Raw genomic sequence first — 26,537 nt, forward strand, 5'->3', positions numbered from 1 at the left:
GATACATGAAGTTCACTCACTCTTGAGTTAATAGGATGCACCTTAGGAGCAATGCAGTCCCTTGCATAATGCTCCTTAAGCTGGCAATTGAAACATTTCACACAAGAAATATTAGGCTTCTTTCTGTTCTTGTGCTTCTTCTCTTTGGGTCATTCTGCTTTCTTTTGATCTTTTACTTGTTCTTTACCCTTGCCATTGGAGCAATTATGCTTTTGGCCTTGAGCCCTAGAACGCCTCCCACTAGAATTGGAACCCACATAGTGAGCTTCAATATTGATCTTAATCGATGCAAGGAGATCCTCCTCAAGCTCGAGGTGGTGAACTATGTTACACCTTCGGTGTGTGTTAGGTGCATCTTCATATGCTCCCAACTATTCGGCAAATAACAAATAACAACTTGCATTTTCTGCTCCTCGGTCAGGACATGACCTGTTTCACTGAGTTCACTAATCATGTTCTGCATTTCTTTTAAATGCTTTTTGATAGTATGATCAGGGTGTTTCTTGTAAGTATCGAACTTGACAGTGAGAGAGTGGAGTTTGGTTAGAGACATGCCTCCAAACTTCTCCTTCAAGGCATCCCACAAGGCCTTGGCTGTCTCAAGCTTACAAAACTGACGAGTGAAGTCATCATGCATCGAACTCTGGAGAATGATGCGGGTGGTAGAATCTTTCTTCTTCCACGCCAAATATGCATCTTTCTCCCTTCGATGATGAGCAGTAGTGCCTTCCTCGGGCACAACCATGACTGTTTCCAAGGTGTCTAGAACCTCTTGTTCTTCCAGCATATACTTAATCTTGATTCCCCATATATCATAGTTATCCCCATTCAGTTTCAGGTCCTTGTTTAGTTCAGCTATGATCGATTTTCTAGTTGTTGCCATTGTTGACAGGAGAGCTACAATGGAATTGCACGTCTTATTAAGAAGTTCTAAAGGTTCAATACACGTTATAAATTCTCTTAGCAACTTACATCTAACTAAAAAGTTTAATACTAAATTTCAATTCGAACTTGAGACCATATAGGAATGACTCAAATCACCATTTACACTTTAATGGTTAGCTTATTAGGTAGATATTTATGCTTAGAGAATTTTTTTTATGTTACATTGCATAACAAGTTATTGTAATCTTTTATAATGGGTGGTTATTTATGGAATATGATGACTTTGAGTTCATTATGCTTTTGTTCAGGCAAGTCCTACTTCTAGGTTTAGCATGAATAAGATAATCATACACATATAATTTGAAAGCATAATCACAAAACATTGCTCGTTGAACCAACTAATCAAGATTCCAAAAATTCATTCAACTATGATAGAACGAAAAATAAATTAAAAACGAGCATTTGTTCTAAAAATGATAAACAAAACTAACTCAAAAGTTTTGACAAGAAACTCTGGAATCCATTTAATAAAACGAGTTAAAAACAAAACCCCATGAACCTAAGGAGAGACTATTCAACATTCCTTGGGTTGAAACCATCATAACAGATTCTGCGCGAAAACAATTATCACTTCATCACGCATGTAACCAGGAAAGTGACCATAGAGGTGATCAGATCCCCCTTTGCACCACGGAGCCTGGAGTTGCTTCTTTGATCTCAATAGCATTCCTTCTTGCCCCAATGGGAAGGAGGCTCCTCGGGCATCCAGGTCATCCAGAAAGATATAGATAGATTGATTGTAGTTCATGTGGGATCTTGACCAACTATGGAAATACATTCGACTTAGCCTTGGGACAATAGAGAAAGATTTCCTCATAGCCCTAAATCAAGGAAGATTACTACTGTCGATGCAAAGGCCACTATAACAGACAACACACTGCATCAGTTTTTGTACCTTGACCAGATGATGCACAATTGCATCTGCATCATCCCATCTTGCTAAAGTAGTCATCTTGCAATTATCCAGTCTCTTGCGGAATCAACAAAAAGGGAAAGAAGTTAGTGTACTCATACAGAAACTTATTTCATCAATCAAAACTCATTTTGACCGATACTGGGCCTCCGAAACACAAAAAACAAAACATAAAATTTTTTTGACAGTTTTATTAATTTTGGAAAAAGATAAAACGTTTTTCAAAAATTACCAAAAAAAACATTGTTTTATCTGTGTCTGCTAAAAATGGCTGAAAAATGGTGATTGGGAGACACCGCACGCGCCCCCACGCGCCGCCTATGTGTCGGAGACAAGGTGGCTCGTGGGGTGTGCCGTCTTCCTGACGTCGTATGAAAATCCATAAGTAGTCGATCCTTGGGTTTTTGGGGTCTATGATCACAATGGTATGGTCGATTTTCTCGAAAAAAGTGTCGAAAAATAATTCGAACAGAAACAACAGCTTTACCGAAATAAAAAAACAATTTTAACGATCCCGATTAGGGTTTTTTGAAAAAAAAACACCAAGAACGAAAACATTATCAAGTCTGACTAAGACCAAAAAACATTACATAAACGGATTTCATCGAGTTTCAATCGTTTATAGAAGATCAAAAACATATTTTTTATAAGATTTTCTTAATCAGATCAAAACCTTATTTTAGATTGAAAAGAAGATCAAACTTATAAAAACCGTGTTTGTACCAAAAAACCAAGAACAAAATCAAGAATATATATAAACACAACAATTCAATCATTCTTAGGAATGATCCCACAAATTTCTTCATATTTATGGATACAGAAAACACAGAGTACTAGATCTATGGCTCTCTACCAATGACGTGATTAACGGCCATTAATCCATTTGAGATATACGGGTACGGGCATACCTTATTGAATAGCAGAACCGGTAGATCTCTTAGAGTAGCGGAAGCAGATCTTAGCACCATGATCTTGTACCACCGGTAACAGGCAACCACACAATGTTAGCTGGGGAAGACTGAATAATCCACAGACTAAAGCGAAGACGAAGAATGAGCGGGAGAGAATTCGGCCATTAGGGAGTTAGAAGAGAGTTTTTTATGATTAGGGTTAAGCCTATTTATAGGAAGCTAAAACCCTAATTCTCCATCTCTTAAGATGGTCTTGGTCCGTTCCATTTCAGACGGGTCGGATTAATTAGATCCATACCCAATTAATCCTAACAATAAATAATGATAAATTAGTTAACTAAACTCAACACTACTAAACTGGAGTCTTGATAAGCCCAAAATATACCTAAATTAGCATGCGTAAATGTATTCAATTTCATGTAAAATATATATTAATTATATTATTTTGTTAAGATTTTACGTTGGTATTTATCATTTGTGTGCAAGGTGTTAATTATTTGGAAAAATCCAAATAGGAGCTAAAACGGAACAAAAACGAGTAAGAATTCATGTTTTGCCTGAGATTTTAGAATCAAAATGAGGAAGCGACACAAAGTGTCTGTCGCGACCGAGATTCTCATTATCTCGATCGCGACATGCACCCTGCAACTACAACAATGAGAATTCCAGCCACTCCTCCTTGGTTTCTATGTCGCGGTAGAGATTCCTAAAATTTTTACAGAGACAGAAACTTTGTAAGGCACATTTTACATGTGTTAATTTCCAAACGACGCATCCGTTCATCCAGATAGAGGTGATTCTTCACCAATGGACATGTCTCTTCAAACACACATTTTGGAATATTATAAATAAATGTAGGAATTCAGAATTCAATGTTGTTCAATGTTGATTATTTCAATGTTGTTATGTTGGTTGTTCTAGTTCATAGTTTTGTTATACAAACTTGTTATAAAGTTACAAGTTGTGTAAATAGTTTAAGATACGATATGTAGTTCTTATAGTTTAGAGTTTGAGTATTGTTCAAAGATGAGTTTACACTCTGATAGTGGATTCAACAATCTCTACTTCGAGGATTCAGCAAGACAAATTAGCGGCTGAAGCGCCCCAGGGTCTGACAAGCCTACGAAGTTTGAGGAAAGGATTGACAACCCGGAACTCAAATTAGTTAAAATATTATCCAAGTTTCTTCTTCTCTGTTAACTTGATTCGATTCATAATAAATTAATAAGATATCTTTTCAATGCAATTTATTTCTACTGTTGTTATTTTTGAGTCCGATATATTCTCTAAAGTAATAAACCGGTGTTTTCAATAAAAACCTTTTTACACAAATTATATTTCCATGAAAACTTTGTTGAACACTTAAAAGAATTAGGATTTATGGTTGATATGATCGATAGCTCGGCTTATCAAACACAATTTGATTAAGGTAGCAATCTATTCCGACCGTAGAAAGATTGTATGCAGTTCGAAGCCCAGTAATTGAATTAATCGATAAATTGTTACATCTTAATAATATGATCAAAGTTATAAGTTGCTTTCTTGCTTTGTGTATACAAGTCTTGAATTCTACTTGTTCCTAAACATAATTTCTATATTTGTAATCCAAACTATTGACAGATCTAGATTCTGAATCACAACCATTTATTCCATTTCAAACCATTAACGATTTCCTATAAACCTTGAGAAAACGAATGTAATCAAGACAATAAATCAAATTATCATATGTTCCATGTGGGATCGATATTTTATTACTACAAGCGAAACCGTGCACTTGCGGAATTCGCCTAACAAGTCTACTAAATTATCTTGAATTTAAATAAGGCTTAATGCATCATTTGCCTCCTGAACTTGTCAAAAGTGTTTAAGTAGCCCCCTTGAACTTGTCAAAAGTGTAACCAACTGCTCCTTCAATTTTCAATTACAGATTAGAGATATGGTGTGTGAACCACATGCTTCCCAAACCCCAAAATCGTGAATCCCAACAATTCAAAATTTTCAAACCCATGAACACTGAATCGTCATCTTCTACCAGAAATTATTTCCATCATAATTCATTTCCATCACAATTCCTTCACAAACTCAATCTCTAAACTCAATCATGGAACCTTTGAATTCTTGGTATTGAGTATACGGTGGACCATTGGTCATTTAAGGTTAGTTCATTTCTCCTATCTGACATATTTCATTGAGTTTATATATGGGTTTGACTGAATTTTATTGAATATGTAAAATGGATATTACGTATGCAAAGTAAGGGTATTTTCATTCTTCACCATTGAGCATGTGGGGTTCACTTTATGTCATTATATGCTTTGAGATTCTCTTTTCATTTGTTTATCAATTTTTCACCGTTGAAAAAGTCATATATAATCAAATTTAATTGCTTTTTCTGTAGCCATTTTATTTTTTAGTGGGTTCTTTATTCCTGTAACAATGTCAATGTGCTTTTCCTTAATTTTGCTGTGCTTTTTCTTAAATTTCATTGAATTGCATTTCAAATGGAAAATAGATAAAGAAACATCATGCTTTACATAGACCTTCTTTACAAATATTGATGTTATCTTGTTCTAATAATTGGAATTTTTTTTATATCTCTTTGTTATTGGAATTATTTCAAATTGTTTGGTTTTCGAATCAAATTGGTAGTGAAATGGCAATCAATATTAAATGGCACCATGGAGGGAAGTTAGAGGATGATGGAGGGCTAAAGAAATATGTTGGGGGTATGGAGGAAGTGGAAAAAAATATAGACCCAGATAAACTCAGTCGTTTATATCTTCTTTGGACAATACACGAGGTGTTTAAATATCAGGCATGTGGTCCTATCTATTACCAACATAGAGGGACAAGAGAATTTATTAAGATAATTAATGATGAGGTGGTTATGGATATGATGGATGGTGTTAATAATGGGGATATTGTTGATGTTTATGTGGACTATGTATATGGGACCTACCGGGCGGATGTGGTAGGAAATAAGGCCACTGTGGAAGAAGTTGCAAATATGGTTATTTCTAGCCATACTGATGTATTTAATATAGATGATTTAGATGTAGTAAATGTTGAAGAGTAGACATGTTATGCTACTTAGATGAGGGAAACCAGTCAGCTCACTCGAATGATGAAAATGGTGATGATTCTGATTCTAATACAACAAGAGATGAGTTATATAAAGCAGATCTTGATGATGATGATAGTAGTGAGAATGATGAGGAGGTAAAACAAATTAAACAAACTGTTTCGAGTTATACGAGGGAACGATCTAAGAAAAATAGAGGTCTACGGCAGAAGGAAATTGAATTGAGACCAACTGGAACTGATATTGGATTCCAGGATTGGTTGAAAGAAGGTAACAGATATGTTGGACAGTTGGGGGGTGATAAAGACTACATAGGAAGCTCTGATGTAGACAGTTTTGGTACTGAAAATGAAGATGGTGATGACACTGAAGTAAAAGAAATAACGAGAAAGAGAAAGACAATGATCCACCATGATCCTAATTGTGCGGAGACTTTATGGGAGTTGGGGATGGTGTTTGAGAATGTGCATCAATTTAGGGAAGCAATTTGTAATTATACTGTGAGGAATGGTGTGGAGTTGACAATAAGGCCAAATGATAGTGATAGAGTTAGGGCTAGATGTATCAAAACATATGAATGGCATCTTTTTGGAAGTTTAGATAAAAGGTCACATAATTTTCTCATAAAGACTTACCATCCAGTGCACACTTGTTATAGGACTAACATCAATAGGCATTGCAATGCAAAATTTCTGACAAAGTACTTCAAGGAAAAAGTTACTGAAAATCCAGGGATGAAGATATGGCAAATGCAAGACTTGGTGAAAAAGAAGCTTGAGATATATGTTGGTAGAATATCTTACAGGAAAGCCAAGAGTAATATATTAGAGGAATTGATGGGCAACTACAGAGTAGAATTTGCTAGACTATATGACTAGAGAGATGAAATTTTAAAATCCAATCCAGGTAGTACATGTGTGGTTCATGTAGACCCTAAAAGGATACCTCCTAGATTGATATTTCGGGGTTTCTACATTTGCTTCAATGCATTGAAAAAAGGATTCAAAGAGGGATGCATAAGATGTATATGGTTAGGTGGGAACTTCCTCAAAGGAATATGCAAAGGGCAAATGTTAGTTGTAGTAACAAAAGATGGAAATAATTAGATGTATCCAATTGCTTGGGCAGTGACGAACTCCGAAACAAAACACACATGGAAATGGTTTATCAAATTGTTGCAGGCAGACTTGAACTTGTCTCTTGGTGATGGATATACTGTAGTGGCTGGTATGCAAAAGGTACATTTTCATACTTTTCTAAATTTTTTTTGTACTACTAAATTGATGGAATGCCAATAGTAATAGTATAATTTAATACCAACCCTGCTAATATAGTAATAGTATAATTTTATACCAGCAGTTGCTGGGAAATTATACCAGCAGCACTGCTGGTATAATTTTACACCAGCAGTTATACCAGCATGTGTTGCGGGTATAAATTATACCAGCAGCACATGCTGGTATAATTTACACCAGAAGTGTTGCTGGTGTAAATTATACTTTATACCAGTAGGTGTTGCTGGTATAATTTACACCAGCAGGTGTTACTGGTATAAAATTACACCATCAGCACCTGTTGGTATGATTTACACCAGCAGTGTTGGTGGTATAATCTTATAACAATAGCACTGTTGGTGTAGATTATACCAGCAGGTGCTGCTTGTATAATTTATACCAAAACTGTTGGTGTAGATTATACCAGCAGGTGCTGCTTGTATAATTTATACCAAAACTGTTGGTAAATCTAGTACTAGCAGCACTGTTGGTATAATTGCTGCTAATAAATTTAATACACAGAATTGTTGATATATTTTTTTTGTTTTATTTTTATTAATAGGGTTTAATTCCTGCAATTATAGAGGTTCTTCCACATGCGGAACACAGAATGTGTGCAAGACACGTGCTAGCAAATTGGTCAAAAAAATGGAAGGGTGTAGAAAGAAGAGCTTGTTTTTCGAGATGTTCTAAATCCACTTTTGAAGCTGAATTGAATGATAATTTCACAGCTCTAAGTAAGTTAGGTAAAAATATTGTTGAGGAACTTTTGTGTTACGATAAAGAATGATGGTGTCACACTTATTTTTCAATGACAACTAACTGTGATTTCGTTGATAATAATATGTCTGAAACATTTAATGGGTGGATATTCACAAGACTATAATTACACTGTTCGAAGAAGTTAGATTGCAAATGATGAATAAGATAGTAGATATGAGAGAGTTTGTGGAAAAAATGGATAAATGACATATCCCCAATGTCTATAAATGTTTTGAAGAAAAATACTTCTCGGGCAATGAAATGTAGCATAACTTGGAATGGGGAGTCTGGTTTTGAAGTTGTGGAAGGAGCATACAGACATGTGGTTGATTTGAAGAAGCAATCTTATTCTTGTAGATCTTGGGGCCTTAAAGGAATTCCTTATGCACATGCTATTGCTGCATTGCATAGACAAGGTTTGGACCCCCAGAATTCCGTTGCTCACTAGTACCACAAGACAACTTATATGAAAGCTTATGCAAATTGTATTCAGCATGTTCTTAATATGAAAATGTGGCCAGAGTCAAACAATCCACCTATTGAACCACCCGAGGTTAAGAAATTGCCAGGTGGACCTAAGAAGAATAGACGCAAATCAAAGGATGAGCCAAAGAAGATTGGGAAATATTCACGCAAAGGAACATCAATTACTTGTTCATTTTGCAAGAATGAGGGGCATAATAAAAAGAGTTGTCAACTAAGAAAGGCAGCTGGAACAAGGGTAATGGATCAGAAACGTACTGAACTTGTGATTTTTTAATCAGTTTATTTGTTAACATGTAAAATATTTTTCATACAAGGTTTTAGTGCACATGTAGCAAGTGTTTCAACACCACCAACTAAACTGCCAATTAATAGGCCTACTATTGCTAGTACACAAAGAAACAATTCGGTAATCATATTAAATGCTATAAATCAAATTACTTTCTAATGTCAAGTTGTTATTAAAATCAAATCTTTTTATTAATTGCAGGAAATAAATGTAAATAAACAAGCAACATATAAGAGGCCAAGGTAGTCGGGGTATGGTGTTGTAATATCAGAGAGGACAAGATTTACAACTGAGCAAGTAAGAAATTATTTTGAAATCTTTTTTCTTTGCAAAATCTATGAAGTATGTATTAACATTGTTGACTGTTAATAGTTTGGTATACCGGGAGGAAGAGTTATTACAACTAGAGCAATGAACATCAAAAATTCTGCTGAAGTAACCGGAGATATTGGATTTCAGCCACAAAAGCTTAAGTTTTTTGGCAAAAAGTCTATGACTCCACAACAATTGCAGCAAGAATTAGCAAACAGACAAGTACAAGCAAGAAGGGGTTTCAATCAACAAGTCCAAGAATCTGTTGGATCAAAGCAGCCTGAAAATCAGCATACAAATGTAGTAGCCATTAGCCAACGTGTTACCTCCAGTCAACCTCCAGAAAGTGATACAAGACAAGCAAATCGTGCAACTGCCAAAACCAACTCACAACCTATGGTTGTGAGGTGGTTTAATTCATAGTACTATTATGTTATCTAGCGTGCATCATTTGTCATTTTGGAGTTTGTAATGAAGTAGAAACTACGAACTTAGAAAGTGATTGTCGTTTTGGACGTGATTTTGTGATGAAAGATTATCAATTTCTGATAAATTTTAATGATTAAAAACTTAAAAGCGATGACATTGTTATTATTTTTGGTTTATAAAGGTTGAATTATTGTTTAGTATTTACATTAAAGCTGATTTATGAGATAGAATTTACAACTTAGCAACGCTGATTTATTTTTAACTGTTGGGATTTTTACTCAACTACTATTACAGCTACTCAAGTAATTATTTTTTTTTGTAAATTCTCACTGGAACATTAAACCATATTAAAACCATATTCTGAAAATCAAAGCAAAGCAATCTCCATGAATTTCTTTAGACTTGTAGTCCATAATTTCAGTAAAAATCAAAGCACACTACACCAAGAATTAACATTTTATTGCTTTCATCGACGATTTTTGACTTTTTTATTGCTAGAATTCTTCCATCAATTAACATTCGTTTGAAAATAGTGCCTTGTCCGCCTTTACCAATAATTCTGTTACGATTGCAGTAACCAGTAGCTTTCACAAACTCCTTTGAAAAGAACATTTCAGTGGCGTCAACATTAGTATAAAAATGAAAATCAAATTGAAAAACCCAAACTCAGAAGTGGAAGAAAAATGAGAACGATGAATTAATCCGATGAGAACAAAGTACAAAGAACTTATGCTGATAAAAATGCAAAATTCAAACACCAAATTCATAAACCCAAAATCAAAAAGTCAAATTGAAAAACCCAAACTCAGATAATAAAAATAAGAAGACAAATTATTCCTTTCCAATCGGAAAAAAGAACCTATCCTCACAATGAGAAACGAAAACTTTTCAGATTAGAAGAATAAGAAATGAAAATATTGAAGATTCAGCAAAGAAGAAAAGAAAAGAACAGATTTAAAGAACAAAATTTGAAAAAACAAAAATACAGAATAAGATTGTAGAAACAAAAAGAGCAAATCCAGAATAAGACTGCATAATTCCAGAAACCCAAAAGAACATAATTTCACAAAGCAAACAAGATTTGTCAAATTTTATGTTATGAAATCCAAAAGAAGAAAAGGAAACCTTCTTTATTCTGCTTTTGATTGAATTCACACGCTTGTTTTTGGTGATTTTGTACGCACACTGCCAAATTAGATTGAATGAGCAGCTGGTTACACTTTTGACAAGTTTAGGGGCTACTTAAATACTTTTGACAAGTTCGGGGAGCTATTTAAACATTTGCAAAGTTCAGAGGGTCATTTAAGTTTTTTTGACAAGGGGACAAATGATGTATTAAGCCTTTAAATAATAAAGGGTAAAAATCTTACTAAAACAGTAAATTTCAAACACAATAAAATCAATAACAATTAAATATTCACAAGTAACATAAAAAAAAAAAGCCCTAATGCTCCCCCAACCCTCTTAACTTGTCCAAATTGGTCATTTTATCCCTCAAACTCATCGAATGTTTTATTTACCCCCCTTAACTCCATAAAAGTGGTATTTATCACCCCCTCAACTTGTCCATTTACCCCTCCAACTCATAGAATGTCATGTTTACACCATTAACTCCACAAAAGTGACATTTCTCACCCATTACAATCCGTTGTCGAGGTCTAAATTGATACATTTTTTAAACATTAAATCTATATTGATGTTATTTTGTACGTGAAACCTAAATTGATACTTCTCCAAAAACCATAGACCTATTTTAGTACATTATCCCCACATATAATGCCTTTAACTTATTTATATTAATATTCTTTTTATTTGTATCTTTTATTAATTCACTCTCTTTTCAATTTTTTTGGCTAGTTAGATTTTAATTATCCAATTATTGTAATACAATATTATTATAATAAACAAATGAAGGATCAATATAATTATCAAATTAAAACAAAATAAAAAAATAGATATTAAAAAAATATATTTTCAAACTCATTTAAACAAATCCTATTAATTTTGCATTATAAAGGGATAAGAAATACCACTTTTATGAAGTTAAGGGGTAAATAAGATTATAAGGGGTAAGAAATACCACTTTTATGGAGTTAAACGGGTAAATAAGATATTCGATAAGTTAGGGAAGGATAAAATGGCCAATTTGAATAAATTAAGAGGTGAGAAATACTATTTTTATGGAATTAATGAGGTAAATATATTTTATGAGTTGGAGGGATAAAATGCTAGGTAAAAAAAAAAAAAAACAGCGAGGGCTTAATATATATCAACTACAAAAATGAAAGATAAGGAATCTCATATGCGTTTTGCCTAAAAAAAATCTGAAGTGAAGGTTGAAGACCAATTGAGATTCCGATAAATGGTTGCAGCGTTGGCCACACCGATAGATAAACTAAAAACGATTGCTTGCTGATTAGTCCTGTACACCTGTAAGTTCTTTGGTTCCTTGTAATTGTCTTCTGTTTATTTATTTTTCAATTCAAGTTTAGATGGTAAAGAACTCTAGAAGTTCAATTCCAATGTATTTAGCAATACTGGACCAAGCAAGCAAGTCTCTTTAGTTCCATGTACGTTTCAGCTTCGTTTTTTTAGAGTTCTAGGGTGTAATTTGGCTTGGAGATGATAACAATGGCAACTGGACAAATGGGTTTCTGTTGTTCCGATAGAAGTTGGAATTTTACTTCTAATTGTAACTGGAGAACATATTCTTCTCACGGGTTTGTGAATTTATGGCGACCAATTTGTGTTTTTCCATTATACCCGCAGAGTGCAAAGACGATGAGAAGTTTTGGTTTAAGAATTAAGGCCGTGTCAAATGGAGATTCAGATAACGGGGTGGTTGGGGGTGGGCTTCTTGAGAAAGATCTAGAATTTAAGCCATCTTTTGATAAGTATTTGAAAGCTATGGAGTCTGTTAAAACTGTTAAGGAGAAGAAGCTACAGCATAAATTGAGTGGTCATAAATTGAAGGATGATTCAGAGAGAAATAACACAGCATTATTGGGTAGAACAGAGAGGAGTGCCAAGTTGAGGTTTCAGGAGTCTGTGGATAAAGAAAGTACATCTGAAATCCTGGAAAAAGATAAACCGAGGAAAACTGGTAATGCTGATGTTGCCCAAGAATACACTTTCTCTAGCAAACGTGACTATAAAGAAAGGGTAACTAGAGAATCAAATGTTAAATTTGTTGTTAAACAAAGTAGTGGAGATTCTAATGTGAAAAAGAGTACAAGAGGAGCAAAAAGAGAACATTGGTTGTCTAATAAACAAACCAGTAGTATGAATGCTGAGTTGGATTTGAATCGAGATAAGAATAAGAAGATCCAAAATTTGCAACGGATTCCAGTTGTACTGGGTGATGTTAGGAGGAATAGAAGCGCTCATGGCACAAACAAGGAATTTTCTTATCATCAAAGTTCCCCAAAAATATTGCGTAAAGACAGGGTCACTGAAGGAGTGGAAGTTGTTCTTCGAAACAATAAAATAAGTCGTAAACTTGTAAGAAATCAGGTCCAGATTGATGAGAACAGTGATAATGAATCCATGGAGAAAAAAGGATTACTAAGCAGAAGAAATCAGGTTCTCCTTGATAATGGTGGTGCTGAAGATATGGAAGTGGAAAGAGCTGCCTTCAAAAGTTTGGAGGAATACAGTGATATTGCTTTCAAGCCACGATCAAAGATGGAAATTGAGGAGAGACTCCAGAAGTTAGCAAAATGGTATAAATTTGTTCAACTATTATTATTATTATTTTTTTCCATTCATCATTGTGTAGAGGCCTGAATAGTGAATACAGCTGAAGTATTGCTAGGTAATTTGCTTGCTGCCTTGTTTTTCTTTAGTCCGTCCTTTTATATCACATGTATTGCAGTTCTGTTTGATGTGACCTCATCAAAACCCAATTTCTTTTGATAGTTTAAACGGTGCAGATATTGATATACCCGAGTGGATGTTCTCTAAGATGATGCGCAGTGCCAGAATCAAGTATTCCGACCATTCTATTGTGAGGATTATCCAGATATTGGGTAAATTTGGAAATTGGAGGAGAGTTCTGCAAGTCATTGAGTGGCTTCAAATGCGGGAACGTTTCAAGTCTCATAGGCTGAGGTAACTTTTTCTCCTATTCCTTGTTCTTCTGTAGATAGGTACACATGTTCTATTGTGGCTACTGGTTTACTGCATGCTAGATAAAAGTTTAGGTAAGGGTAGGCGCATCCATCCCCTAGGCAAGAGTAAACCTCAATTGAAAATTTAAAGTGAAGTTTATAGATTGTCTGCTAAAGAGAGCTAAATTTTGACAGAGTGGGCACTCAAAAACCAAACTTGACAAGCTGGGGTATGGTCAACTTATAAATGGACTATTTTCCATAAAAGAGTTTCAACCTTAACAATAAGCTGACAGTAAATGGATGTCCCGTTCGAGCTTGATGTCAAAAGCAACAACATTATGGTGGGTTTTGTTGTAGTGGCTATCCTCTTACGGGATGGTATGCATAAGTGCTCTAGGTGCATAAATTCAACAACAACAACAAAGCTTTAGTCTCGAAATGATTCGGGGTCGGCTAACATGAACCATCATATAAAACCGTGAAATCAAGTTGTGTTAGCGACACAAATTCTCTCCCTCCACTCTTTCTTATCTACTACCATATTTTCCTCAATCCCCAATACACTCACATCACTCTCGATCACCCTCGTCTAAGTTTGTTTAGGTCTTCCCCTATCCCTCACCACTACATCCCTTTGCCACTCTTCAGTCCTCCTAACCGGCGCATCAAGCGCTCTTCGTCTTACATGGCCAAACCACCTTAATCGATTTTCCCTCATTTTATTCTCAATAGATGTAACCCCTACTTTTGTCCTAATTATTTCATTACTCACCCGATCCTTTCTCGTATGACCACACATCCATCTCAACATACGCATCTCCGCCACCGACATCTTATGAGTGTGACAGTGTTTCACTGCCCAACACTCCGTACCATATAACAGTGCTGGTCTTATTGCCGTGCGGTAGAATTTTCCCTTCAATCTATTTGGCATGCCGGGGTCACAAAGGAAACCCGTAGCACTCTTCCACTTCGCCCAACCGGATTTAATCCTATGAGCAACATCTCCATCTACTTCTCCATCCGTTTGGATAATAGATCCTAAATGCCGAAAGCAATCTCATGCCTGAACAACTCTCCCATCTAGTGTGATTGTCCCTGCCTCCCTACTCTTATCGCCGCTAAAATTACACTCCAAATATTCTGTCTTACTTTGGCTCAACTTAAAACCTCTAGATTCTAAAGTCTGTCTCCATAGTTCCAACTTCCTCTCCACGCCTTCTTTCGTCTCATCAACCAACACAATATCATCTGCAAACAACATGCACCATGGTATACCCTCTTGAAGTGAACTCGTTAGTTCATCCATAACGATCGCAAAAAGAAAAGGGCTTAGTGCAGAACCTTGATGCACTCCAATCGTAATAGGGAACTCTTCAGTCTTCCCAAGACTGGTGCGTACACTCGTGCATGCTCCCTCATACATGTCCTTTATGATGTCAACATATTTCCGCGAAATGCCTTTCCTTATTAGGGCCCACCAAAGTACTTCCCTTGGTACCTTATCATATGCCTTCTCCAAGTCAATGAAAACCATATGCAAGTCTTTCTTCTTATTTCGATAGTGCTCCATTAATTGTCTCATTAGGTGGATGGCTTCCATAGTTGATCTTCCCGGCATAAATTCATAGGAAGAAAATTCATCATGAACATGTTTCTTTTAGAATGAGGAATTGTGAATTCTTGTGCGTGTAAATATCCTAGGTACGCATTTGACACTTTTATTTCTTCTGCATTGTCTACTACATCAGACATAAATTGGTTGAAATCTAAGCTAACAGGAAAACTTAAATTTTGGCTTTTTGGGCCATTTGAGTAATTAGTGCGGTTGGAGCTCATAAGCAGTGTAACAGATCAAATAAACATAGATCATTATGTGTAGGAATGTGTGTCACAGCGTTTGGAGAGAGACAAGCTGATACTACAATAAACACAATGTATATGATCTAGTTGGCCCAACTGATAGACACTCACATAATGAGCTTGAGAAGAGACTATGTTTCTGTGGCAAAAGTCATGATGGCCCATTTCCAAATTAACTAGTGGAAATTTTGGCCATTACATTATGTTAATGAATAATGAAATAGGACAAAAGTATCAGAAAGTGAGAAATTAACTAAGGAAAATAAATTATTTGAAAAGGCAAGCAACTACTAGGTACTAGCTGAACTTCTATGTCTAGAATGAGAATAGTTGCAACAGCAGGGATACCTACCACTAATGAGAATGACATGTCGATAAGTTAATTTGAAATGTTCCTTAAAGCTCCTTTGAGGAATTATGTGAAAATGGTTGCCATTTGTTGGGCTGCTGTGGATGTGAATCTCGAGGACTTTAAATGCTTGAATTAGACCTTCTAACTTCCTAATTGAATGTTGTTATTGTTATTATTATTATTTCTATAACTTATTATTACAAGGAAATTCCATGCCACTTTAAATGCTTGCAAAAAAAAGTCATGGTCATTGTATACAGGTAATCTGGACTTGCATGATCTTGCATTTTTATATTTTTTTTTTTTATTTTTTTATTTTATATACATCGCGACAATGTAGGTACATTTACACAACTGCACTTAATGTACTTGGGAAGGCACAGAGGCCTGTGGAGGCACTGAATGTATTTCATGCAATGCAGGTAATTATGTTTATTTGTAGTTTTTTCCTTTGTCTTCAATGTAATATCCCAAATGGCAATTTCCCTAACCTATGTAATGTCTGTTTCATTTATTCTCCAGCAACAAATGTCATCCTATCCGGATTTAGTGGCTTACCATTGTACTGCCGTTGCTCTTGGACAAGCAGGGCATATTGAGCAGCTTTTTGATGTGATTGATAGCATGCGATCTCCCCCCAAGAAGAAATTTAAAATGTCAGCACTTGAGAAATGCGACCCAAGATTGGAACCAGATATTGTTGTCTTCAATGCAGTTAGTAATAGTTGGCTGTAAATTGGTGTTTTTATATTTGGGAAATGTCAGATATTAATATGAAGTGGACCTTTAACTATTAGCTTAAGCTTTTAGTTCAATTGGTTCCATAACATGGTATTAGAGCCAGCTTAACCCAGTGAGCATTCACGTGTGGGAGTGTGTCGGATATTAATATGAAGTGGACCTTAACTATCAGCTTAAGCTTTTAGTTCAATTGGTTCCATGACAGGAAATAATATTTTTATAGCTTGTTACCTGTTTTGCTGTGTGGTAGCTGTGACTGTGATTGGTAGCAGTAATCATGTTGACAGTATATGCATATCAGTTTTGAACTTCTTTGCTCCTTTTATCTTTGGCTCGCATGGGTAATTTGCTTCAAAATGAACTGGATAACAATTTGGTCCTTTAAGGTAGCGTTTTTGGTCAAATTAGTCCAAAGTGACACATGTTGGCACTACAAACAACGAATCATATGTTGACACGTGCCTGTGCAGATTTTTCCACACGTTATTGGACATAGAAACGCTTATCAGGTGTTTATGGTCTAATAAAAAGGCTGCTAAAATTGTAGATGACTTCGAGGACTGCATTACGCTGTTTATTCTGTCTTTTGTGTTTGACCTGTAAATTCTGATTTTTACACAATTTGATTTGTTTTATATCCTTGTATTTATATGTAGCATTTTGGAATTGTATGTGTGCAGGTCCTCAATGCCTGTGTTCAGAGAAAACAATGGGAAGGCGCTTTTTGGGTTCTACAGCAGTTGAAGCAACAGGGAATACAGCCGTCAACTGCAACATATGGACTAATCATGGAGGTATATTGTCTGTACTTTTGCTCTTATGGGAACTTTTTGGTCCCCAATGATGATGTTGGCTTTGACAAAGCTTAGGATTTTGAAATAGGTGGCAATGTTAACTCTCAAAACTTGATAACTGCTTTGCATATTATGTGATTTACTGAAACTGACAAAAATATACCCTTATTAATTGGCTTCTTTTTTATTTGAATTTCCCAACTTTGTAATTGTGAATAGCACCCTGTTCTGTTAATTTCCCTTTTCTCCTTTTTCATCAAGTAAAAGTACAAACAAAAGAAAATAAGTTAACTAGGATAAAATTTGTAGCCATAATTAAGATTATGGTTTAAGTCCTCTTATTTCTAGCAAATAATTATTGATAACTTAACAGGTTGCATTTTCTTTTAATGAAGAGATTAACATTTATCACTTGTAATGTGAAATTTTGGATGTATTTTGGTTTTAACTAGGCATAATTTGAACTACTCAAACAATTAAAAGAAGACGTGCATAAAATAATATGACTAAAAACAAAAGGAAAATGAAATAAAATTTGTAAATCAAGTTGAGAAGAATTCAAAGATTGTCTTTGCAAAAGATAGTTGAGGATCTTAAAATAGAGTCTAACATCTTGATACACAAACAATTATCTCAATTTGACTAATATGACATGATTTTAGACTGAGAATAACAAGTAATGGAGTGACAGGCTTAGAAATGGATTGAAGCGGTTTAATCCTCCTCACTATAGGCTTACAAGTTATTGTTGTTACAACTCCAGAATTTATAATCAAATAGAAATGTGAAATCTATAGTTTCTGAAGGTTTGTTTTACTTTGAATCAAGGAAGCAGAAGAGGGTTTTCAAATATAGACAGCCTGCACTATGGTTAGGCATTGACCACTAGGTTGCTAGACCAGGATAGTTTTGGCAATTCAATAAAATACGTGCTTAAGCGAACATGTAAATTTGTCACGTATAACCGTAGGAATGCCTGAGAGTAATTGCTGAATTATGTTAGTTGTTGTTAATTCTGTTTTACTTGTTACTAATTCCCTAAAAATAGCTGTTAGGAAAGTTGTTAGGGTCCTGGACAGCTGTAGATTCTGTGTTGTCCTTTCATGTAACCGTTTCTGCCACCTCATCATATAGCATTGCTATATGAGGTCACAAGTCTGTGATGTAAGGCATGATTAATGAATTATCAGCTACTTCTATTCTTTTCCCTAAACATTTTTCTATCAGACCTCAAAACCTGACATTGGTATCAGAGACGGTCCTTCCCCTAAACATTTTTCTATCAGAGACCTCAAAACCTGACATTGTTATTAGAGACGGTCCTTCCCCAGGCCATTCCTTTGGGATATGGTCAATAGTGCTGCTAAGAGAACTTGAGCAGCTAGAAGAGGAAAATTTGGAACAACAGATTCGTTCCCTGAGCACCAAACTTGCCGAGCAAACTGAGGTCCCTGCCACGCGAATAGATGCTATACATGCTGTGTTACGAGATGTTCGTACCATTCATTCTGAGCATAATAAAATAATGGACTCCATGCTGCAGGAGCGGACCTTGTTGAGCAAGGAACAACAAGTTTCTCACAGGACACTAGAGGAAATGATGCAGAAGACTCACCACCCTAGCCCAACTAGCCCAAGGAAGCCACATACCTTCTTCCTTTGTTCACTCCCCGTCTGGTAGTCTTAATGATACCAGAAGCAAGGACACAACTCATACAAAGACATTCTAGGCAACCCACCTGCAAGGGACAATGGGGAGCTAATTCCAGGGAAAAATAGTTACTTCAATAAGCTGCTACCTAGGTGTGACCTCCCTACCTGTGATGGTACAGAGGTTTCCAAACTCAAAATGGAGAAGCTACACCCTACACTTACTGAATCATTTTACCTTTCTTCTTTTACCACTAGCCTGAAACCCGAACTGACATCTGATGTGAGATCCAGTGAACCCCATAGACCTGTACGGAACCATTAGGCAATCAAAACTTCAAGAAACCCATTTGAAGGATCTCATAGAACTGCTTAAACCTAAACCTACATACAGATCACCACTACCTACAAGCCCCTAGACACAGACTCTTCCAACACCTCCAAACCCTTATTGGCTCCACCCACTACAAGTAATCACATCACTAAAACACTTGAACTCAAGACCCAAAATCCTACTCCATTTGTTAAAAAAAAAACCTCGTGAGTGTTGTGAGAAGTATTTCCCAGGCCATCAATGCACCCAAAAGAAGTTGCATCTCTTGAACATGGAAGAAGGCATGGAGGCAGGTTATGTGATTGTACACGAAGTGGAACAAGAGGAAATGGAGAGTCGGGGCTTAGATGAGGTAGAACATATAGCATTGCCATTGTCAATTAATGCACTAGATAGTGGTGTCAATGATGGAACCCTTAAGCTCAAGGGTATACTAAACAAGAAGCCCATCATGATACTCATTGACAGTGTGGTAGCACACACAGTTTTGTGGACCACAAATTGGCTAGAGAGGCCAAACTACCACTAGAGAAGATCAGACCTGCAGTTGTGCTTGTGGTTAATGCAGCATGCTCGTTTTAAGTTTAGTGTTAGGGTATTAGAACTAGGGGATTATGATATAATCCTAGGGGTGGATTGGATGAGGTGTCATCCCCCTATTACCTTTGATTTTGAAGGCAACAAGCTCTTAATTCAAAAGGATAGTAAGCAGCTAGAACTTCTAGGGATATCAGAGGCAACCATCCTCAAGATGATGCCCCTTAAATCAATCAACCAATTGGTAGCCAAAGGGTGGAAAGAGGTCACTTTTAAGCTATTCCTTATGTTGAATTACAAATACCAGAGCCCCCTTCAACTCAAATCCTACACAACCAACCCCATGATCAATTGTAACCTCTGCTTAACCAATACCAGCACCTATTTCAACCACCTAAATATTTACCCCCACGTAGAACCCATGATCTCTCAATTCCCCACAAGGCCTCAACTGATCTTCCGGCCATATAGATACTCACATCACCAGAAAAACAAGATTGGAAAATTGGTGGAAGAAATGTTAGCTAATGGGATCATAAGGCCTCACACCAGTCCTTAGGCATGCCTCTCCTGTGCTCTTAGTCAAGAAGAAGGATGTTATGGAGGTTTTGTGTGGATTACGGAGAACTCAACAAGGCCACCATCAAGGATAAATTTCCAATACTGGTTATTTAAAAGCCTATAGATGAACTCAATATGGCAAGAATTTTCTCTAAGTTGGACCTCAGGGCAGGCTATCATCAAATAAGAAGGCAGGAACAAGACATCTGCAAAACTGCCTTTAGAACACACTTTGAGCATTATGAGTTTATAGTGTTTCCATTTGGCCTCACAAATGGTCCTGCAACTTTTCAATCACTCATGAACTCAGTCTTTCAACCCTACCTTAGGAAATTTGTCCTAGTGTTTTTTTTTTATGAAATACTTGTATACATCCATTCGATGGAGTTCCACATACAACATCTTCAAGCTGTGTTTGATCTCCTAACTGTTCTCCAGTTGTTTGTCAAGGCTTCTAAATGTGAATTTGGAGTTCACCAAATTGATTATCTAGGTCATATCTCATCTAAGGTAGGGGTGGCAACAGATCATGTGATGGTTGACTGGCCTCTTCCTACTTCCCTTAAAGGACTGGCTCTAATTTTCAATCCCTAGTAATTACTATGATTGTTCCTACATGGCTTGAAAAGATTAAGGCTTCTTATGAAGGGGATATCCTAGCTACTCAGTTAATTCAGCAACATGTTGTCAATCTCCTTCTCATTCACACTACTCCTATACACATGGACTTCTAAGCTAGAAGCAACATTTATAGATTGGTTCCAACATTACATTGAGGCAGAAGTTAATCAAAGTTTGCCACAATTCACCATTGGGTGGTCACTCAGGCATTAGGGGAACCCTAACAAGGCTGCAACAAAGTTTTTTCTAGCCTAAAATGATACAATCCGTCACCACTTGGGTTGCTGCATGTGACACTTGCCTCAGGTGCAAAACAGATCATTCTGCCTATCCAGGCTTACTACAACCTCTTCCCATTCCACAGGGCACTTGGCAGGATATTGCCATGGATTTTATCGAAAATCGCCTAGGTCTACAGGGTATGATGCCATCCTGGTCATCGTGGATCGTTTCACCAAGGCAGCACATTTCATTCCATTAGCTCATCCATTCAATGCCAGCTCCGTAGCTAAGGTATTGTTAGATAACATATTTAGGTTACATGGAATGCCTAAAACTATTGTATCAGACAGGGACAATACAGGCATTTTCTGACGGGAATTCATGAAGCTATTAGGGACTCGGTTGCTTTACAGCAGACTGATGGCCAGTTAGAGAAACTCAACCAATGCCTGGAGATCTATCTGTGAAGTATGTTTTTCCCAGCTCCCAAGAAGCGGGCAAATTGGCTCAGTTTGGCTGAATACTGGTACAATTCCAGTTATCACATCGCCATCAAAATGAGACACTCTATGGTTCAATTCCTATCCTATGAAGCACAGACTTTTCCCTGAGGTCACTGTGGCCGTGTCGGACTCGCCGGTGACAGGTGGTGACATGGGACACGGATGGGACTCAGCAGTGACACAGATAGGACTTGGCAGTGACACGGTAGGGACACGGCGGGGACTCGGCTAATGGTGAAAATATGTAAAAGTTTAGGGTTTTTTTAAAATCTTTTAAAACCTATGGTTCAATTACAAAATTTGACAAAAAAAAAAACTACATCTAATTCTCACCTGTGTATCGCGATTATAAACGCTTAGGGCTTCTTTCTCTTCCTTCTTCGATTTGTTTTGCGATTTACAATTATTAGTGATTCTCCTATGATTTCATCTCCTGCGATTCTCCTGCAATTTCATCTTTTCTTCATCTTCTTTCTTGTCGTTGTCTTGTCTGATTTCATCCGCACCAAAATCCTTGCTATTAGAGAATGACTTATTTGTGATTTAGCAAGTTTTTTTATATATTTTATATCTAATATGTATATATATATTAATTATATAGAATTTGCCGTGTCCCGCCGCACCCCGTGTCTGATATTTTCTAAAAATGCCGTTTGCCGTGTCCGCACCCAAGTCGGTGCTGACCAATTCCTATCTTACCCACACTTCCTGACTACTGGGGTGGCAGCAGTGGAGGATCTCTTAATGGACAGAAATCACATGACTTACTAAGGAATGCCTATCCTCTGCTCAAAACCGCATGAAGCAGTTTGCAGACAGAAAGAGAACAAACCCTGAATTCTCAGGTCTTCCTCAAAATTCAGCCCTATAGGCAATCTACATTGGCACTCAGGAGTTCCCCTTAAACTCACTGCAAAATACTATGCGCCATTTAAGGTTTTCGAACGCATTGGCAAGGTTGCCTACAACCTACAACTTCTTGCAACTTGCAGAATTCACCCAGTTTTCCACATTTCACTACTTAAAAGGAAACCTGATCCCTCTAGTCCCTCCTTAACAACCCTAGCCTCCCTACAAGATGACACCTTCATCATTGACCCTGCTAAAGTCCTCAATACATGCAATGCCATAATCAATGACACTGCTGTCCCTCAACTCTCATTCAGTGGGGTTGGCCTGCCTACCATTGATGCCACGTGGGAAGATGTTACTATGTTCGCTGCTAAGTTTCCTGACTTCTATCATTCTTGGGGACAAGAATGTGCCGAAGGTGGGGGGAATTGTCACGTATAAGCGTAGGAATCCTCGAGAGTAATTGCTGGTTTATGTTAGTTGTTGTTAATTCTGTTTTACTTGTTACTAATTCCCTAAAAATAGCTGTTAGGAAAGTTGTTAGAATCTTGGACAGCTGTAGATTCTATTTTGTCCTTTTATGTAACCTCCACCTCATCATATAGCATTGCTATATGAGGTCACAAGTCTGATGTAAGGCATGATTAATGAATTATCAGCTTATTCTCTCTCTCTCTCTCTCTCCCCTCTTCTTTTCTCTTCTCTTCTCTTCGTCTTCTTCTCTCTTCTTTCCGACTCTTCCTAAATCTATTCTTTTCCCTAAACATTCTTCTGTCAGACCTCAAGAGCTGACAAAATTACTGCATTATTTTCTAATATGCTGGTATACAACTATTTGTGTGTCTCATTTTCTAATTAGGATCTCAATAAGTTACATGATTTGTATTTCTCTTTGCCCTCAAATCTCACCAAATTTAAGTAGTATATTTACATTAAAATCTTAGATTTTATCTTCTTTAAATGCCTGCTCTTGATCACTCAACTTCTTCACCTTGGGATGAAAAAGCAGGAATTAGATGTTAGGTGAGTATAACGTTCCTTATTGTTATAACATAAAATGGAATCATAGTAGCCTTTCTTAATATGGTATTGTTATGAAGGTTTGTTGCTGTGGTATATAGTAGTCTAGATTGTAAGTATTCACATTTTTACGAAATGAAACTAAGAGAAACAGTGAACATGAAAAGGATAATGAATTCGCTTTAAAAGTTGTTTCTACTTGAGCAGGTCATGTTTGCAAGTGGCAAGTACAACTTGGTTCATGAGTTTTTCAGAAAAGTGCAGAAATCTTCTATGCCAAATGCTTTAGTGTATAAAGGTACTCAGACTGATCAATCTTCTGTTCATCATGACTGTTAGAACTTCGTTTTGAATTTTTCTTTTTTATTTATTTTTTGTATAGTTCTTGTCAATACTCTTTGGAAAGAAGGTAAAATAGATGAGGCTGTATTGGCTGTTCAAGACATGGAAAGACGTGGAATTGTGGGTTCTGCTGCTCTATATTATGATCTTGCTCGATGCCTTTGTGGTGCTGGAAGGTGCCAAGAAGCATTATTGCAGGTAATCAGCCTTGTTCAGTTGACCAATTCAATAAGTAAAAATTCATAATATTATGTTATTATATGCAATGTTCTCGAGTTTAATGTTAGAAATCTGATGATCAGTGCAAATTTCTGACGGCCAATTTTATGTTCAGTGAATTGAGCTATTTAATGTCTCAGAATAATTCACCTTTATTTATTTATTTGGGTTTCATATGGGGATACAAGTACCTATAGTCGTTGCCAGCATTTACTTTGGGCTTCATCCAAGGTTAGAGGTGCACGTTCCCCAAGGCGAATCATAACTTTGTAGATGCACTATATACTTTTTGGGGTTCGTTATACATGTGATATATATTAATTATGCATCTGCTAAAGTTTCTTCCAATGTTCTCTGGGACTTTTGAGAGTTTTGAACGAAAACACTTTCTTTGACAGATTGAAAAAATATGCAAGGTTGCTAATAAGCCTCTTGTGGTAACTTGCACTGGCTTACTGCAAGCTTGCCTGGACTCTGGAAATGTCCAAAATGCTGTTTACATCTTCAACCAGATGACACAGTTTTGCTCCCCAAATCTTGTTACTTGCAATATAATGCTGAAAGCATATCTTGAACATGGATTATTTGAAGAAGCAAAAGAGCTGTTCCGTAAAATGACAGAAGATATCAGTAATATCAGGAGTAGACATGATGACAAGATTAGGGTAATGATAGATATCTATTCATTCAACCTCATGCTTGATGCATGTGCTACCAAAAAGAGTTGGGATGATTTTGAGTATGTTTATGAAAGGATGCTGTACCATGGTTATCACTTCAATGGGAAACGTCATCTTCGGATGATATTAGATGCATCAAGAGCTGGAAAGGTAAGTCCTTGAACTATTTTCATGTTTTTATTATTATTATTATTATCATTAATGCTTGTATGAAAAGGCTGACAAAGTGGATAGGAGTACTAAACAATATCTTAACTTTTGTGTGGCCATTGGAATAAATATTTTTCTTGATGCTTTAAACAAGAAAGAGTACATTAGGCCATTAAGATGCACTTTTAATCGAAAATTTCTGTGTTATCTTGATAGCAGAGTTGATTTCGGGGCAATTATAGTTATACTTATAGTTAGAATTGATATTGATAATGATAATGATAATGCATGGTTACATAAACATTTTGATGGAAGAAGATAATGAATAGAATAGTATGTTGTGTGGTTGCAGGGAAAAGCTTTGGAAATGACATGGAAGCACTTGGCCGCAACAAATAGAATTCCTCCGGTGCCTCTGATTAAAGAAAGATTTTGCTTGATGGTTGAGAAAGAAGACATAAGATCTGCAGTTGCGTGTATTACAAGTAAAGATATGGGGGATATGCAGGGATTTTGCAGGAATTCTTGGTTGAATTTATTAAAGGAAAATGCACAACGGTTTACAAGGGAAAGTGTCGTTAAGCTAATGTGGGAGGCGAGCGAGGTTGTTGACAGAGTCAGAAGCAACCAACCCAACCCTAACCCTATCCCTATCCCTTTATTGCAAAACCTATTTACTTCTTGTAATGATTTTCTTAAGACTCATTCCAGACTTCTTCAAGTGAATTCTAAGTCCTCAAAATAAATCAATTTTTTATTTGTAAGTTATATTGCATTTCTTATGTATGGAGGCTATGGACTTGGATTCATATGGAGGATGATATTGTAGAGCTAGCCGAGTAAACTTTTCCAATATAGGTTTACCTTTTCTTATTAGTTTTAACACTTAGATTAATTGCGTTGTAGTTATCTTTCCTTTTCTAGGTTTACATTCGTTGGCATCCTGAGTCCAGATATGTCCTCTGTGATCTTTGCGCACTTTCTCTTGTTAAGGGTCAAATGATACATTTGGCTAATTAATGATGTTATTACTTTCTGCTGTTATAAAAGGTCAAAATATACATTTGGCTATTAATTATGTTATTAACTTTCTGTTTTTAATAGCCAACGAGGGTTGGTTCGAGTGGTAAGGTGTTGAATCTCTTCTTGTCTAATTAGTTGGAAACAATCGAAACTCCATTCTTTCTCCCCTGCAACCTATTCAAAGATCTAATGCTTCCAACTGGTTCACCCCTTTTTGGATTTATTCAAATTACTTCTCTCAAGATTTCAACTCAAGAGAAATGGAAGAAATGCACAAATCATGAGACTAAGGTTGAAATTTGGGAGATTTACAACATGGTAATAGCTTGACTTACTCACAATGTTTCATCCACTATATATAAATATATTATGCTCATGACCTCTGCTAGGGAAGTCTAGCTTAATCTTGACAAATGATTTTCACGTCCAAATGGTTCTAGGAAGTATAGATTGAAAAAGAAAAATAGCATTTTGTGTCGGTGAATGAATACTATACTACTATGAAAACCTTATGGGAAGAAGTAGATTCAATGAATCTTTTATCCACTATTGAGAGACCAA

At 36.3% G+C, this 26,537-nt stretch overlaps 1 protein-coding gene across 2 annotated transcripts; it reads left to right on the forward strand.

Annotated features, from left to right (window-relative positions):
• The first annotated feature begins 11,707 nt into the window (after positions 1–11,707).
• LOC136200880 (pentatricopeptide repeat-containing protein At1g30610, chloroplastic) lies at positions 11,708–25,829 on the forward strand. Of its 2 annotated transcripts, XM_065991382.1 has the most exons (10): positions 11,709–11,832; positions 12,170–13,122; positions 13,319–13,510; positions 16,068–16,149; positions 16,250–16,441; positions 17,149–17,262; positions 23,770–23,860; positions 23,945–24,102; positions 24,522–24,953; positions 25,306–25,829. In XM_065991382.1, exons 2-10 carry the CDS (start codon positions 12,182–12,184, stop codon positions 25,696–25,698), a joined length of 2,595 nt encoding a protein of 864 aa, XP_065847454.1. In that variant the 5' UTR covers positions 11,709–11,832; positions 12,170–12,181; the 3' UTR covers positions 25,699–25,829. The 2 variants fall into 2 exon arrangements, with proteins under 2 accessions (XP_065847447.1, XP_065847454.1); XM_065991375.1 differs by having other exon boundaries at positions 11,708–13,122.
• The last annotated feature ends 708 nt before the right edge of the window (positions 25,830–26,537 follow it).

The sequence above is a fragment of the Euphorbia lathyris genome, chromosome 1 (assembly GCF_963576675.1).
Source record: "Euphorbia lathyris chromosome 1, ddEupLath1.1, whole genome shotgun sequence".
Lineage (NCBI taxonomy): Eukaryota > Viridiplantae > Streptophyta > Magnoliopsida > Malpighiales > Euphorbiaceae > Euphorbia > Euphorbia lathyris.

Excerpts from the sequence above, each read along its gene's own strand:
- LOC136200880 (XM_065991375.1), top strand. The coding sequence starts at position 12,023 with ATGATAACAATGGCAACTGGACAAATGGGTTTCTGTTGTTCCGATAGA. Across the intron at positions 16,442-17,148 it reads ATATTGTTGTCTTCAATGCA|GTCCTCAATGCCTGTGTTCA; the intron begins GTTAGTAATAGT and ends GTATGTGTGCAG. Across the intron at positions 24,954-25,305 it reads ATGCATCAAGAGCTGGAAAG|GGAAAAGCTTTGGAAATGAC; the intron begins GTAAGTCCTTGA and ends GTGTGGTTGCAG.